At 32.2% G+C, this 17,090-nt stretch overlaps 2 protein-coding genes across 2 annotated transcripts in view; one reads left to right on the top strand and one right to left on the bottom strand.

The window, feature by feature from the left end:
• The first annotated feature begins 9,902 nt into the window (after nt 1-9,902).
• Nucleotides 9,903-11,849, top strand: LOC18106031 (cytochrome b561 and DOMON domain-containing protein At5g47530). Its single transcript, XM_024610046.2, has 3 exons — nt 9,903-10,681; nt 10,882-11,136; nt 11,234-11,849. Exons 1-3 carry the CDS (start codon nt 10,073-10,075, stop codon nt 11,561-11,563), a joined length of 1,194 nt encoding a protein of 397 aa, XP_024465814.1. The 5' UTR covers nt 9,903-10,072; the 3' UTR covers nt 11,564-11,849.
• A 712-nt stretch (nt 11,850-12,561) lies between these two features.
• Nucleotides 12,562-17,090, bottom strand: part of LOC18106030 (putative MO25-like protein At5g47540) — a 71,578-nt gene continuing 67,049 nt past the window's right edge. The window contains exons 6-14 of the mRNA XM_024610642.2: nt 15,312-15,392; nt 15,073-15,176; nt 14,887-14,971; nt 14,364-14,418; nt 14,218-14,261; nt 13,530-13,598; nt 13,341-13,441; nt 13,210-13,268; nt 12,562-12,944 (exon numbers count right to left, since the gene is read on the bottom strand). Coding sequence (XP_024466410.1) covers nt 12,886-12,944; nt 13,210-13,268; nt 13,341-13,441; nt 13,530-13,598; nt 14,218-14,261; nt 14,364-14,418; nt 14,887-14,971; nt 15,073-15,176; nt 15,312-15,392 — 657 coding nt within the window. The 3' untranslated portion in view covers nt 12,562-12,885. The remainder of the gene's footprint in view (nt 12,945-13,209; nt 13,269-13,340; nt 13,442-13,529; nt 13,599-14,217; nt 14,262-14,363; nt 14,419-14,886; nt 14,972-15,072; nt 15,177-15,311; nt 15,393-17,090) is intronic.

Below are 17,090 nucleotides of genomic sequence, written 5' to 3'. Positions count from 1 at the left end.
CCGTGTTAAAATATGCAAGCTTCAACTACCAACTAGCTAGCGTCCTCCATGATTAATTACGCGTATTTGACAGAAGAAATATTCACTCACCTTCGGAGTGCTGCTCCTTCGTCGCAAAAAAGCAAAGAAGTTCATGTAAAACATTGCAATAGTTTTGTGGCATGGAAAACGATGCCATTTCCAGCATCCGTAAGAGTGGGAGTACTTAAGAGTTAATTAATTAAGATATAAGCATTGGATTTTATTTGTATTCATTACTTTGTATGTTCAAATTCACGAGACTAATGATGGGTTGGAAGACTAATCTTAAATTATAGTAAGAGAAGCATCACTTTCTTGCTATGATAGACATGATGTTTTGTGGCTGCCAGCCTCGAGATGACAAATTATTATTCCATTAGCATCTTGCTGTCCAATGTTCAATCATATATTTATGGTTCAATTTCTTTTTCTTGATAATTAGGAAACGGTCACTGGTCATTGCTTGAAACTTCAACTCTTGAAATGAATGGCATCCAATGGCGGTGGATTTCATTTCTCTTTTTTTTTTTTTACTTGGACGTTTCACTTGATTGTTTCTAACTCTAGTTTTACGCGCAAATTGTATTTGTTAAAAAATAAAATAAATTATTTGATTAAGATAATTGTTTGACATTAAAAAATTAATTCAGTTTAAAAATTTAAATTATTAGATAAAATCTTGAAAAAATAACAGTATTTACTTTCATTATATAACCAAAATTCAAGTTATTGGGCTTCTATGAAGCATGTACAACCCAATCATTTATAAAGTTTTTGATACGAGATGATCAACACGAGTAAAATTTAATTTTTTTTAAAAAAATAAAATGATATTATTTAAACAAAAATATTGATAAGTTGAGATCAGGTTTTGACGGAATTGATCAAAATTAATTGAGGTTTATAAACAATTCAACCAAGTTTTTTTTATTTTTTTAACTTGAATTAGTCTAATTCCTGGCGAACAGCCAGATTCCGTAAAGCCAATAAAATTTTATAGCTATGCTTGAATGGATGAAAGAAAAGGAAAGAATGCAAAGACAAAAGAAAAGAAAATTGTAATCCTTTCTGGTTGCCTGCTTTCCGGTTGCTACATATGCATTATTAATATAAATCTTAGTCATTCATTGTTGATTAATTTATACTCCCTCCTTCTATATTAAGTGTTATATTCTATATTTTTAGCAGTCTCAATTTAAATATTTATTTTAAAAATTAAATTATAAGCATTACTCACTTTTTCTCACTCTTGTTTGTTATCCTTCTTACTCAAAACTAATATTTAACTATATAAATATATTTAGGGATAAAGGTACAATAACATATTTAAAACAAACTAATATTTAACTTTATAAATATATTTAGGGATTAATTTTTTTCTATTTCTAGAAATTTGTGCAAAAACCACAGGAACAATATACTGAAGGGGTATAAATTATATAGGATTTGTTATTGCAAATAACTAATGAGACATGACATTAAAAAGAATAATGCGTAAGTAAATGTTTTTTTTTTTGTTTGTAAAGTACGAGAGTTACTTTGATAGAAGTCGAGAAAGGGAAATTATAAGACAAATCTGATTCATAACATAAGATTATGGACTAACTAATTGTGTGTGTGTGTGTAATCTGAATTGGGGGGGGGGGGGGGATTAACGTAATTCACATTTCAACGTAAAATTTGTCCAGTTAAAAAACATAAAACCCAGAAATTAATTACCATGTCCTTGTATTTGCAATAATAGGCTTGCTCAATATTTTCTTTTGCTCTGCTCCTTTTCAAGTGGTTTCATAAATTTCATTATATATATCATTGACTTTTCCTTCAAATATATAATGAATAACTTCACGATTTTATTTGTTTCCGATAACTATAGTTACATGTTAGTGTAAATAATTAATTTCATGCTTCAATAACAACAATAATAAACAGAATTGTGCTAGGACTGTTGCAAGAAAATTGCCTGTTGTTTGTCACTTGCCATGCATTGTTCCCGTATTACAGTACTTGGCATGTAGAGTTGCATGCCTTTTCACTAAAAGGAAATCAAAATCCAATCCATTTAATTTATTGTCGGCAGCTCTATCTCCCCTAGCAATGTTTCTTCTTCACAAATTCATCCCTAGATATTTGACCTATACACCAGCTCAACAGTTCCCTGGTCGGGAGGATTCGTTGTCACCAGATTCTTATCACTTGAAAGACAGAATTTATACCACTTTTTTTTTTTATTTATTAAAAGAATTTATACCAGTTAAGTAGAAGTGAAAGCAACTACTAGACCACCACGCTCTGTTTTGCTAAAATCTTTCTTCTTCTTCCTTTATTTTCTGTGCTAAAATTCTTTTCTTGACAGCAACTTTGTCCATGACATGTACTCATGAGCATAGTGATCTTCTTTTAAGATTCTTCACCCACAAGCAAAGCAATGTCATTAAAATTGGTCGGATTTGACGATCCAGTTTGAATCACGATCATCTAGAATTTACCTAGGCTTGGTTTCAAAAAAACTAGGTGCGAATTTATCCAATTAAACTTGGGCTATTCAGCAAGTTAATTAGCTAATCTGATCAAAATCAAATTTAACTTTTAATTTTTAAAAAAACTAGATGTTAATCGATCCAATTAAACTTGAGATATTCAGCGAGTTAATTGATTAACTTGATTAAAACTAAATTTTACTTTTAATTTTTTTTAAAATAATATAATTTTGATCAATCAAGATAAATCTATTCAATTCATGATCTATATAATATATAAGTTATAAATCAGACTGAGATTAATAATTTTGAAGTAAAGCTTCAACCCGAATAAAAAAAAAAGAGAGAAGAAAATTACATAACTTTGCATGTGGTGCAACAAGAGGTAAATTTGTGGCTATATTCATAGTGGGGCTAGGAGTGGTGATGTGATAGGAACTTCTCATAAGCTTTAGAAACAAAGAGAGGGAATGGAAGTTAAAATGAAAATAATTATTATAAAGATATAGTGATGATGTAGGGTAGGGGACACAAACTTTTGGGTCACATTATTTGGGCATAGATATTAGATACATAATTCTAGTATGTTCAAAATACCGATGGTGAACAAAAACGACACAGTTCTTTGCATCTGCGACTCCCAGTTGGCATCTACCTTTTGGCTGGCTTTAGCATGCGTGAAGAAGGAAAGCATATCCAATTCTTGCAAAATTTCTTTTTGTGAACTTTGATGCACTTTTGGCAGAAGAGACATCATTCATTTTCATTGCTGGCAAGGGTCCACTACCTCACCTTGTCTAAATCAGGCTCCTTAGGGATTTAAAAAGCTGTCGGACCATTCTACGTTTAAATCCCTAGTATGTTGTTAGGGCCTATTATAAGTTATAGTTGGCATAACATTGTTGGACCATGCTAGGCTAAGATTGTCAAGTTTGATTGGGAAACTTTAACATTATGTCCAATACATTTGGGCTTCTAACTCTCATTAAGACAAAGAGATTTGAATAAATTAAGTTGACGTGGGGTGTCTTTGATATATTCCGAGAAGTAATTTAATTTTGGTTAATACACAAGATAGCTCTAAAAATATATTTTATTTTATTATCATCGGAAAAAAAAATCTAAGATTTCAGTTATTTATATGAAAGAAAAAGTTAATAACCTAAATATTTTAATCTGCATCTATTTCGCAATTTTTAAGTTTTATTTTTAGAAATTGTTAATAATTTTTATTTATTTATTTATTAACGCACATAGTTTTCAGTTTATTGAATTGTATTAGTTTATTGAATTGTATGTGCAAAAATACATTACAAAAATTTATATATATAAAAATTAAAAATATCTAATTTGTAGCGAAATGCAAGTCACATCGTTAGTATAATTTTATTATGCGCGTACGCAATCTTCATTCTATTTTTAAGAGCATGGGCTTAGAAATATTAGCAATTTTTGTATGGATGTTAGCAAAATGAAGTGTCAGTTCTATGATATCAAATGACTTGAAATCAAGGCTTACTAGCACTTGAAATCAAGGCTTACTAGGAAAAAAGGGGAGAGGATATATATTTAATGTCATATTCAAGGCTACAATTTATTTTTGTTTCCCTGGGAGGTTTAGCAGGTCTTGCAATACACATGGAGGGTAGCCCTTCTTCATTAGATCCCAAATCGCTACCCTATTCCTTCTTCAATCTAAGCATGATCAGGCTTTTAATAGAACTTCCAAATCTTCATCCTTGAGACGTGCCTTAACATGTTTCCAACTGTACTGAAATCTAGTTCAATTAATGTCATGATGTCAACACTTTCAATTGTTAGCGATGCATATTATAAATTTATGGTACGTTTGCATTTCTTTCGACTAACAATTATCTGAAAATTGATGTGTGTGTGTGTGTGTGTACATTTGTTTGCTTGATCCCATAAAAAACCAACTAGAAGAAGAATCTTCAAGAACATCCAGCAGGAACTAGGAAGGGGCAATATTCTGGCTAACATCAATGCCGTGAGACACAATATTCTAAGGAAGTCGTCAAGGATACAATTTTTGGACCTTTTTCTTCTTTTCATGGATTTTCCTCTATGCTATGTGTAATATAAGAGGGGGGGAAGATAGAAACATATATAGATGGCTAGGTTGGACCTAAAAGTAGTCTCTCAAATTAAGAAAATGAATGGTTCCACAAAAGCTTCTAGACGTGTTTAATTCCAAGTATAATGAAAAGAGAAGATTGACCTTAGAAGAAAGAGTAGAAGAGGTTGTTGAAGAGTTTGGATCTAGGTTAGATTGGGATAGAGATTTCATGACTTGTATTTGACTTTTCATTTTTTACTCCTCAAACATATATCTTTCTTTAAAAAAATTTGATATTTTAGTGTTGAATGTATGTTATGGTCAGTTTTCGCAAATAATAGATTAAATACTTTTATATGGTATGTTTATATTTATAATTAACTAATAGATTAGCTTAATTGAGATTCTCAGTTGTTCGTAATCTTACCAACCTTGCTAAAGATTGACACACCAATATTATTAAAGTATTAACCCTCACAATTTGTTTATAGTTTCACAAGTTATCTCACAAATCTACTCTGAAAACATTGCCTTTACATTTGGTGTGGAAGCCACCACACAATGGAATTAATTAATAACATTTCAGTCTGCTGAACCCATTAATTAATCTATTTGCTTGGAATGGATATGCTTTCTTCTTCTACAGTACTGATTTTTACAGTGCGAATTAGAGGAGACTCCATCATCATCATTCTATTTTTGTCATACTCAACTTGAAACTATTTTCTTACAAGAAATTGATCTGACTTGAACACATAGAGTTTAACCAAGTCATTAAAATGGTCAATTACATTTAATTTAGTCCATATTTTATTTTATTTTATTAAAAATTCAATCTAAAACATGCTTTGAATCGAGTATTAGCGACGGCGGCGTTAAACGTGTATTATCATAATTGCTCTTAAGATTATTAAAGTATTAAGAAGATATTTATCTATTTAAGACATTACAGGAGCAATGTCTTAATTCTTTAAGACCATAACTGCCAAAAAGAGCATCATAATCTGTCATGATATGGTGAGGCGTGAATGGAAAAAAGAGGAGGAAGAAAATGTATTTTTATAAAAATGCGGTGTATAATATTTTTTATAAAAATATTTTTTAATTAAAAATATAATAATATAATGTTTTTTATATATTTTTTAAGTTTTTAACATTAATACATTAAAATTATTGAAAAATATCAAAAAAATATTAATTTAATATTTTTTTAGATAAAAAATAAATTAAACTGTAGGAAGCAAACTAATTGCCCCACATCTCTCTAAACTAGCTAGCTTTCTATTGCAATGATCTCTTGCTCGTTAAGGCCTTGTTTGTTTATTAAAATGTAGTGTTTTTTAGAAAATAAATTTTTGAAAAGTGAATTTTTTTATAATGTTTGGTAGTGTAATGAAAAATAAATTGAAAAATATTTTTCAATGTTTAACTATGTCATGAAAAATAAGATGAAAAATAATTTTTTTTAGATGTATTAAAAAAATAAGAATCAAATCTGATATATAAAAAAGTTGAAGGAGGATGAAATTGAAAATAAATTTCAATTTTATAAATTATTTTAAATAAAAAAATTAGCAAAAAAATGAACACCAAATTTCATATATAAAAAAGCTAAAATGAGATGAAATTGAAAAACTTTCTAATTTAATAAATCACTTCAAATAAAATAAATAGAAATTAAAAGAATAGAGATCAAGTTTGATAGATAAAAAAATTTCAATTAAAAAAGAATAAGTAAAAAACAAAAAATGAGGATCAAAGTTGATATAAAAATAAAATTAAATCAAATTCTAAGGGATGAAATTGAAGAGAAAAAACTAAAAAGAAATATATTTTTAAAAAATTTAAAAAAAATATATGGCAATCAAAAGATTGAGGATCAAATTTGATATAATCAATAAATAACAAGATATTTTTGATTTTTTCATAATTTTTAAAAAATAACACCCAAAAAAACGCTTTGATGAAATTCAAATTAAATTTTTCTTTAACTGAAAATATTTTTCATTACAATTTTTTTTAATAGTAAATAAATAATTTTTTTTTTTATAAAAATTACGGCAACTAAGTTGAATCCTTTCTTTGTAAGACAATTGACCTATGCGAACCACTAATATTGACGTGGATGGCCACTCATACAATTTGAAGTGTACATTGAAGTTTCATGTAAGAACGCATAATTGATTTATTTTTCTTTCTTCGTGAAAAAAATGGACGGTAATATATCCAAAAATGTTATTTTATATATATCTTGCATTGCTTCTGCATGAAAACCCTAGATCGAAGATCCACCGATCCGAGGAAAGTGATGGTGACACGACATGGAACTTTACAGTTGAATCTAAACGTCTAAATAGGTGAAGGAAAAGTTATGATTACATGCATCTTCATTTTCAAACTTTTAACCTTCATTCTTATTAACTCCAGTGTAGCCTCTTCCTTAAGTCTAAAGGTATGGATGACATGTCAAATAAATTAATCTGAATTAATTATAACATTGTTATTTTATTAAAAAAAAAACTAAAAATTTATTGTTTTGATTTTTATTTAAAATATCAAATTGAGTTTAAAAAAAGAAGAAGAAAAGTAGTACTCTAAAGTCTAAACCCTAGCAAGTTGAAAAGAATGCTCATAGTGTTTTGTTAAAGGCTAGGCAGCTATGCTCTCTGGGTTGGAATTTATTTTGCATCATTTAATTCGAAATAACATCAACTACAAAGTATATATATTGGCAGTATTGCTACTAGATGTGTTATACGGACAATTTATTGTAGCTCTTCCTTACCTTGATGTGACTTCTCCATGTTCAATTTGTGACGCAAGGTTAACATCATGCTTACATTACCATGTGTCCATGGAAGGATTCGTGTAGCAATAATCATCAGACTTGATACGTGTGGATTGGTTTGGAAAAGAGTTTGAATTATTGATCCAACTTGTAGATTATTGAATTAAATCTAATTAATTATTTTTATTAATCAAGATCGTATATGCTTAATCAAAGCATACATTAAAACACAATCATCACACAATCATCAATCAAGATCAAATTATTACGTACGGAGTTTCAATATGATTGGGAAAAGAAAAAGGGTCAAATCTCAAGTATACCCCCAGGTATTGGGGTAGTATTGATTTTGCTCTCATAAGATTTATATTCCAATGTTATTTCAAGACAATTTGGATTCCTCAATCTGACCGTTCTATTAAAATTATTTAACAAAGAAAAGTTAAATTTATTATGAAAAAACGTCGATTTTTGTCATAAGAAGTATAGTTGAGAAGAGAATCGTTAAAATCTAAAAGATAAAAGTGATATAAAAAATAATTTGAGGATGCAATTGACACTATCTATATAGTTGGAGGGTTGTTCTTCAGGTGTGCAAAAAAGGAAACTTATAATCAAGTAATGATGAAACGCGTAGAGAAGGATTCAATAATGCGGCGATGCATGAGGACAAATGCTGATGGTGGAGCAGGTATGCCTTGAAGGCTACAAATTGTGGGTCCCTTGATCAGATCACCAAACTTTTGATTTCGTAGGTAAGCTCCACGTGGCCAGCAAATGTTAGACACGTGGCCAGCAGAGATTTGGCTTGACCAGGAAATAGGTCCCCTATTTGATTACCCGTACACCTAACCCCAACCTGTCCTCTCTCCTTTTGATATTCTGTAGCTTAAACGATTCGTTTAAGGAATTTTAATTTCTAATTAAATAGCATGAGTTTTTGTTGTCCAGCTTCATTGACTCGAGTTAGCAATTCAACTCATTTGCCACTTTGACCAATTGAGTTCTTTTCCATTTGTTTTATAAATTTCTATTCCTTTTGGATTTGTTGCATTTATTCATACCAATCTTTGGATTATTATCATACAATATTGTTTAGTTAGAGATAGGATATCTCATTTAAAAATCATGTTAATTTTGTGAATTATCGAGTTTATTTACACTAAAATTAGTTAATAGCTTAGTTATAATATCCGGTCTGATCTAACAAGACAATTCAATAACTCTTTGATTTGAAGTCTGATATAGGCTGAGTGAGTAAAGAAATACTTTTTTAATTGAAAAACATTATTTTAGGGTTTTTTCCTAGAAAAATAAAAGACTAGATTAACTCGAAATTAACTCCGAATCCACGAGCAATGACTTGAACTATATCTACTTACATGTAAGATTTTATAACTATAATTATAATTAATAGTGAAGAAAATATAGATTTAGTGTATTTTTATTTATCACTACTAGTAAGATGTATTTTTATTTTTATTTATCACTACTAGCAAGATACATCGTCTCATATAACCATCATGATTATATAAAAGGTGGTTTTACAAAATAATTAAGGTAATGTATCATCTTTTACATGTTTTTTTTTTAAAATTAAATATATATGTGAAAAAACAACTAGTAGTCGTGTGGTGGTCACCACACTATGTAGCAAACAATGACACAAATAGTTTTGATATTGAGCTTGAGTGTTGCATAATCATAAAATTAGCAATGGCCTAATGAAATTTATTGTCAACCACTAAGAACTTAGGCAAACGATTTATTTGGCATCCCATTTTTGGAGTTGCTTTGTTTGTTGACAAAAGAAATCAAGAAACCTTAAAGTTGTTCCTTCTCGTGCACCCTAAAATTGAAGATTGAAGATTGAAGATAGACATATGGCATTGATCAAGAGCTTAGCTTCCTTGGAGAGAATCTTGGCATAGACGACCAACGACTCATCACTAACCAAAAGTCACCTATGAGAGTTACGTTTATAGCTCCATCTTGTTGGAGTTGGGCAGGTGTAGGTGTGAGAAGTAATGGTGGTAACAAACAACCAACAAAACCATAAGATAAAATAAAAATAAATTACCTTTTTTTTTTAAAAAAATATGATAGAATTGATAGAGAAGAACCCATTATTCTATGTATATTACATAGTTATTATATCTTATTTGAGTTGATACTGATTAAAATTAAGATAATTTAAGTTAATTATTTTTTAAAAAATCAAAATAATATTATTTTTAATTGGGTTTTGCCCAGATTGACTAGGCCGCAAGTCCATCCTGATTTATAACCAGGTCACACCAAATATCTCTTTTTATGTTTTGTGAAACTAAACTCGAGCGAGTTCTCGAGTAAATAAATTTTGGATTAACTTGTTAGATTAAATCGAGTTTTATAATATATTAGCACTATAAATGAATAAATGAAGGTTAAATATAATGATGTTGATTATTTTAATTATAATTGAGTTTTTTTTTTTTTTTTTAAGAATGTGAAAATATGTAACTACTCTATGTAAATTATAAATTGAGGCATCATGCTCAAGACAATCCAACAACCTAACCCACCAAGACTCTTTATACATTAAACCCCATTTCTCCCCTCAAGCATCTCATTGTTAGCATTCTTGCAATTTCTTGATTGTGTCTTGTCACATAAGAAAGAAAGCAAGTCCTTGGTTTCTTTGGTTTTGGTTCTTCTATAGCCACTATGGCTAGAATGCTAGAGCTTGTGTTATCTCTATCAGTTCTTATGTCTATGATTTTCTCATCGACTGCCCAGTCATGTAAGAGCTATGCTCTCTCTAGTAACAAAACCTTTAGGGCGTGCAATGATCTTCCATACTTGAACTCTTATCTTCACTGGAACTATGATTCATCATCAAACAAGCTTCAAATTGCTTATAGACACACAGGAATCACTTCCTCTAGATGGGTTGCATGGGCTATCAATCCTACCTCAACTGGCATGGCTGGTTCACAAGCCCTTGTTGCATACCAACAAACTGATGGAACTATGAGGGCTTACACATCACCTATCAGTAGCTACCAAACCTCATTGCAAGAAGGGAAACTTAGTTTTGATGTTTCAGATTTATCAGCTACATTAGCAAATAATGAGATAATCATATTTGCTACCATAGGACTTTCAAACACTAGCACTACTGTTAACCATGTCTGGCAAGATGGTGCAGTTTCTGGTAATGCTACTCAGGTACATGCCACTAGTGGGGCTAATGTCCAATCCATGGGGACCTTAAACCTTCTTTCTGGAGAATCTAGTTCTACTGGAGGGAATGACAGGATTAGGAAGAGAAATGTAAGCCCTAGAATCAGTATTTCATTTTTCATATATGGTTCATTGTTTTCAATTTTGAGTTTAGTTTTGGCTTAATTCTGTTACCATCTGTTCTGTTTTTCACCCTGTTTACGAGTGTTATGAAATCAGACTCTTTGCCCCTCTTTTTTTAATTTTATGAACAAGAACTATTTCTGATTAATACTTGATAAAAATTTCAGATTCATGGGGTGCTAAATGCAGTCAGTTGGGGTATCTTGATGCCAATTGGGGCTTTAATAGCAAGGTATTTGAAGGCATTCAAATCTGCAGACCCTGCATGGTTTTACCTCCATGTTGGTTGCCAATCCATAGCTTATATTGTTGGGGTTGCTGGATGGGGTACTGGTCTAAAACTTGGTAGTGAATCAGCCAGTATTCAATATGATGCTCATAGAACAATTGGCATCATCCTTTTCTGCCTTGGAACCCTTCAGGTAATCAAAAAAACTCTTTTTGTGTCACGTAGTTTTTTAGTGTGTTATACTTGTGCTAGCGAATCAAAACAAAGGCTTAATTTGGAATGGATTTCAGGTGTTCGCTTTGCTTGTAAGGCCAAAACCTGATCACAAGTACAGATCTTACTGGAACATCTACCACCACTTAGTTGGATACAGTGTTATCGTCCTCAGCATCATCAACATATTCAAAGGATTCAGCATTTTGAACCCTGATAAGAAGTGGAAGAATGCATACATTGGTGTGATTGCTGCTTTGGCCTTCAATGCTGTCTGGTTGGAAGGCTATACATGGTATCTTGTGGTGAAAAGGAAAAGGTCAGAGATTGCTGGAAAGATGCCTCATGGCATGAATGGATCAAATGGGGTTAATGGGTTTGGTGCTAGGCAGCGCCAAGGGGTGTGAATGAGATGATGGGATATGAGCTGTGGTTTTCTGTTTGTTTTCCCTCTTTATGTTTTGCTTTTCTAGAGTTGGTGCGCCCTTACGTATATTTATGGAGGCCCCATATGAGGATGGAGATTAAATTCATAAGTTATTCTTTCACTGGTTAGTCTTAGGAAGTTCGTGCCTGCGGAAGATCCTTGAGATCTCATGTATCTACTTTTCTGTTTATTTATCATGTAGCCCCCTTTTCCTTTGTTTCCTTGATGGTTTCCTCTCAATTTGCAACGAATTTCTTGATGTCAAACTCCCTTATAAGTTTTCATGGCAAAAGAAAAGAAGATCAAACTGTATTTTTTATATTTGATACCTCCATGTAGGAGATTTTGGTAAAATGCACAGCCATACTCATACTAACTATATAAATTTTAAATTTTGATCCAACTATTGATCCATCTAAAATAAAATCTTACTAGGAGATTCTTAGAATTCCTGCTTTCTACACGGCCAATTTTTGTATTTATCGGGCTAATTTTTATATTTATCATGAATTATTATTCAGAATTTATTATATTTTTCTAGTTGATTTATGATTTTTTTTTCTATTTTGTTTAAAACTCTTTTATTATTTTTCTAATTTTATTAAAATTGGTTTTTCTAATATATAAATAGCATATAATAGCTATGATACTTTTTATTGGAAAAATAATGAGTAATAAAAATTAGAAATAAAATTAATTGAAACTTTTTCTGCAAAATACTGTATTTCTTTGTGTTTGTTGTCTTTCTTGTTTCCGTCTGCATCATGAACCTTTCAAATAATTCATAACTTCAATCAAGAATTCCCTGTCTGCATTTTGCTGCAGTCAGCTGTGGTCACTTTTTGCCAATTCTGGCTGCAGAGAACTTTGCAGCTACGACGAAAGATGCAAAAATCTTATTTGGAATTCAGTTCTGTTTAGAGGAGAATCAAGCTAACAGGTTCAGATAACACCGGGAGAGACAGAAAGAAGCAGCCATGGTTCAACAAGGCATGATCCTTGCTCAATGAGGAGTGTAGATAAACTGGCATATAAACCACACAATCTGTGTAACATGGTGGTCTGCATGATCAACAATGGTAGTTGTCTTCTCAATTAGAGTATACATATAAGTAGGCATTGTTTAAAAACCACAACATATTGGAAGAATCATTATTGATGTTGCCACTCTCTCAGTTAGAGATGCTTCTTTAAGCCTTAATGATGATATCGACTGAGCTCATCACTAGATACTGTCTATAAGATCAAAGGATATTGAATTGTCTCATTCTGATTGCTGCAAAACCTCAACAAATGCTTCCTTCAAAAGCGGGTTTGAAGCTGCGACTCTTTGAGAAGTGATGTCAAAATCTTTACCAGATCTGTAGCCGAAACAGCAACCATCAAAATATTAGAACACGCATTATATTCTCAACAAAATGCAAGCATATGCTTATATTCTTAATATCTTTGACCTATTGCTTGCCCCGATGACAGAGTTGAGGATGTCACAAGACAACGATTAAATCATGTTGACATTTGATAAACACTGTTCTTTCATGTCCATGCATGGGACTATCCTCTCTATATCCCACACTACCCCCAGCTAAGTAGTGGAAGGGATGAAATATAAATAGCATCACTTACGGGGGTCATAAACGATTCCTCCAGCTTCTTTGACAATCACAGCACCACCTGCCACATCCCTGAGTTCAAGAGTAGATTATATCAATCATGCGTCCAGATGAACTTTTCTTGCATCAATCACAAACACGTACCATGGGCCTCCATATCCGGTCTCGTAAAACAAATCAATCCTTCCACATGCAATTCCGCAAAGATTCAATGCACAGGAGCCAGTCATCCTAAGGGATCTCACCTGATAACAAGATAATCAGATATGAATTTTAAGAACACCAACACATTTTAACAAAGCACATAGCTTCCACAGCATGTTCTGGTCTCACCTTGAAAAGTAAGCTGTTAATTATGTTCGTAGTGGCATCCACAGTAGACTTGTCACGTTTTGTTCCAGCCTGCTCTTAGAAGAATTTAGTTTGGTCAGTTCTTAACATGATTCCTTATGAAACATAACGGAGTGGACTTGAAGTAGAAAGGAGTTTTAACCAGATTCCACACAGAGCATAACAGGGGTGAACTTAAAGCATTCCTTTTGCAGGGTATTTGTAAGTGCAACATGGTAAAAACTAAATACATTCACAACGCATAGATCTGCATTTCAAATCCAGGGAGTTGGATTTCTAGAGTCTACGAACAATATTTTAATATAAACAAGAAGGGTTAGCATGCCAGAAAAATCAATCCAGGGTTAAAACAAGCTACCCTTACTCATCACTAACACTATCTGGAGTTAAGACTGAAATCGATTGTGCCAATAAGAAATCAATTCGAGATGTACAGTTAGTAGGATTGAATTGTACCAAAAAAATATGAGACAGTAGGGCACCAATTCATCTCAGGTTTCAAAACTGATTCCCGGTTATCATTTCAGTTTAAGCTATCTAACACCTTTAGGCTCGTTGTAATCATTAATTTATTAAAAAAATCATGACAAGTTTGCTTCTTGTTTACAAGCACTTCTCAGTTACCCTTATAGCAAGTTTGGGCAGACAAAAATGATGCTGAAAAGCATACCTCTGTTGCAAGAAGAGATTTCACAAGCTCACTTTGAGATGATACTGCAATCGAAACACAAGTACGCAGTTGCTTAAGTGTCATGGAAAGATTAACATGCAAAAGTATCAAAATATGGAAACTGACAATAGTCAACTCAGAGACACCTTTTATGGGTTTTCCATTCAGAAATGCACCTTTTCCATGGACGCCTGTAAAAAGCTGCATTTATAAATCCAAAATCTTTTAGCAAATTGCTGGAGCACTTTTCAAATTCTATAAAATTTTGACAGAACATCCTTATAGTAACTTTGATGTTAAGTGGGACAATATACGACCACATATCTGAAGTGAAAGCAAGAAGTGTTCAAGAAGGCAGACAAAAGTTTGATGGACTAACTGCTTAGATATAGCTAGATACTCGTTTTCCCGATATTTAAATATTGACAGACTCAACATCATAAAGCAGACATTTATCTGAGTAGAGGACCATGAAGCTGAAAACTAGTGGTCACTGGTCAGTGTTCATTTTGTGAGGAAAGATGCACTAACATCCAGCATACATGTAGAAGATCACCAGGCTATATGAAAGGAGGTAAACTCTGCATGTTCTACATAAAATTTTAATCATTTAAAGTTCCAAGTAATATCTGGCCACCTAAAACTAACATGCAATTTATAAAATCTCACCTCTTCCATTATTGGGTTGTAAACAACACCTACTGTAGGAACTTTTCCAATTGTAAGACCAATAGAAATGCACACGAAGGGAAACCTACATCCAAACATGTTGCGACAAATTGAAGTGATGTTACATGTATAAAAAACAAGAGGAAATTGCCTTCACCAAACAATGTTAAAAAAAATTGCATTTACCCATGGACAAAGTTGGTTGTTCCATCAAGAGGATCAACTATCCATGTCGGTTCATCAGTCAGTTCTGTAATACCACAGGCAGCAGTAGTTTCTTCCCCAATGAACTAAGAAAACCAGCAAAAGAGAATTTTCAAGAGAATAACAGTGGCACTTTTTAGGAGACAATATTCCCCGTACAGATCAATAATGCTTCAAATTCATCACCTACAAAGTAGAAAATACTAAAGTAAGTTGTTAACCTTATGTGAGGGGTGCTGCTGTTTGAGATAATTAAAAATAAGATCCTCACAAGCCTTGTCAGTCTCAGTAACTAAATCCACCTGCAATTGAGAAATAAAATAAACAATTGTCAGTAATTACACGCATATAGTCAAGTGCGTTTAGCCACAGCACTTTTATCCGGGCTAAATTAACACAAATGGGTTAGCAACTTATAATTTTTTAATTTTCTCCTCTGCTCCACAGTTATGATGATACAGTCCAAAGGAAACATGCTAGCATTACAAAATAGCAAAAGCACTTTCAATTTTGTTACAAACTCGATAAACTCAACGCGAAGATCAAAACTTTGTTTCCCAGCAGCTTTACGAACAAGGATTTTAGCACCTCATGCACGATGAATTCAATTACCGTTAGCTTTACAGACGTTGATGCAGAACCGTTAGCTTTACAGACGTTGATGCTAAATTCAATTGCCATTTTAAAGCTCCTCCAGCATGTTAAATTCAATTCCCAGTTTTGTTACAAAACATGATCACCTCAATGCCAAGATTAAAACTTTATTTCCATTAGCTTTACAAACTGGGATCTTAAAGCTCCCCCTTGCATTCTAAATTCAATTTTCAATAAGATATAATCAATAACTGATCTGAATTCAAGATTATTTAGCAGCATTTGATCAACAATTCTCCTTTCTTTAGGGGAAAAAAATTGCTAAGCACTACACAAACTCTACATTCAAGATCACATGATGCAACAAGAATGTCCAAGATAAGACTCCTTGATTAACGACCAACAAGAAAAAGATATACAAAAAGAACCCAAGAAAAGCAAATATGGGTACCAGGCCTTTATGCTCCACATGCTTGGTCTGGTAGAATCCTTCACGGATTATCTACAAAGCACACAAGAAATGGAAAATGAGACTAAATTTGAGACCCCAAAAAAAGGAAAAACAAAATCTAAAATTTATAACTCACCTCTCCAGCTCTCTGTAGCTGAATTTCTTTCTAAGAACTATGATTGGGTGAGTTCTGCTGTCACTTATGTTTAGATGCATACTTGTACAGGTTTATACTTGTTTCTGCTATGTATACTTGTACAGGTTTATACTTGTTTCTGCTATGTATGCCTTAGGTCAGCCCACACACACAAGGTGGATGATAGGCATGCCCAAACCTCTTGTTTTCTAAAGAATTTGTAGGCAGACGAGTATTTTGGTGAGAAAACTTGTGGCTGAGATTAGAGAAAGATGATGTTCAGATTTAATTAACTGGTGATGCATTAATAACACAATATCGTGACTGTGCAATGATGGAGACATAAAGTAGAATCTAAACCAAAATCCTATAAAAGCAATGTAAAGGTTTTAAGCTCTAATGGTTTTTTTGAACACCCAAATTCAAATCCTATATACCGATAGATACATATGCGCGCATATATTGCCTCAGTTATGCACGCACTGACACTGTATAATGGGGCATACCTGATCCTCTATAGTTTTTTCAAAGAATTTGAAGGCCAACAAAAGTGTTAGCCGGAAAACCTTTGGGTGAGATTAGAGAAAGACGGTTTGCAAATTTATTTCTGGTAATGCATTAATATCAAATATTGTGGCTCTGCAATGATGGGGCATATAAAGTAGAATCTATTACTTGACTCTCTGATGAATTGAGCAGCTTTATCTCCTCATTTTTATAGCATTCTTCTTTGCTTTTTTAAACTGCATGTTGGTAGCTACATATCTATGACAAAAACATGAATTGCAACATTCTAAATGTGTCTTTATTTCCTGTTGT

This window comes from Populus trichocarpa, chromosome 10 (genome assembly GCF_000002775.5).
Source record: "Populus trichocarpa isolate Nisqually-1 chromosome 10, P.trichocarpa_v4.1, whole genome shotgun sequence".
NCBI lineage: Eukaryota > Viridiplantae > Streptophyta > Magnoliopsida > Malpighiales > Salicaceae > Populus > Populus trichocarpa.
The sequence above is the reverse complement of the archived record's forward strand: the minus strand, read 5'-3'. Positions and strand labels throughout refer to the sequence as shown.

What these genes read in the sequence shown, in the direction of transcription:
- LOC18106031 (XM_024610046.2), top strand. Translation starts at nt 10,073, where the DNA reads ATGGCTAGAATGCTAGAGCTTGTGTTATCTCTATCAGTTCTTATGTCT. An exon ending in ACAGGATTAGGAAGAGAAAT is followed by an intron (nt 10,682 to 10,881) that starts GTAAGCCCTAGA and finishes TAAAAATTTCAG; the next exon opens with ATTCATGGGGTGCTAAATGC. An exon ending in TCTGCCTTGGAACCCTTCAG is followed by an intron (nt 11,137 to 11,233) that starts GTAATCAAAAAA and finishes AATGGATTTCAG; the next exon opens with GTGTTCGCTTTGCTTGTAAG.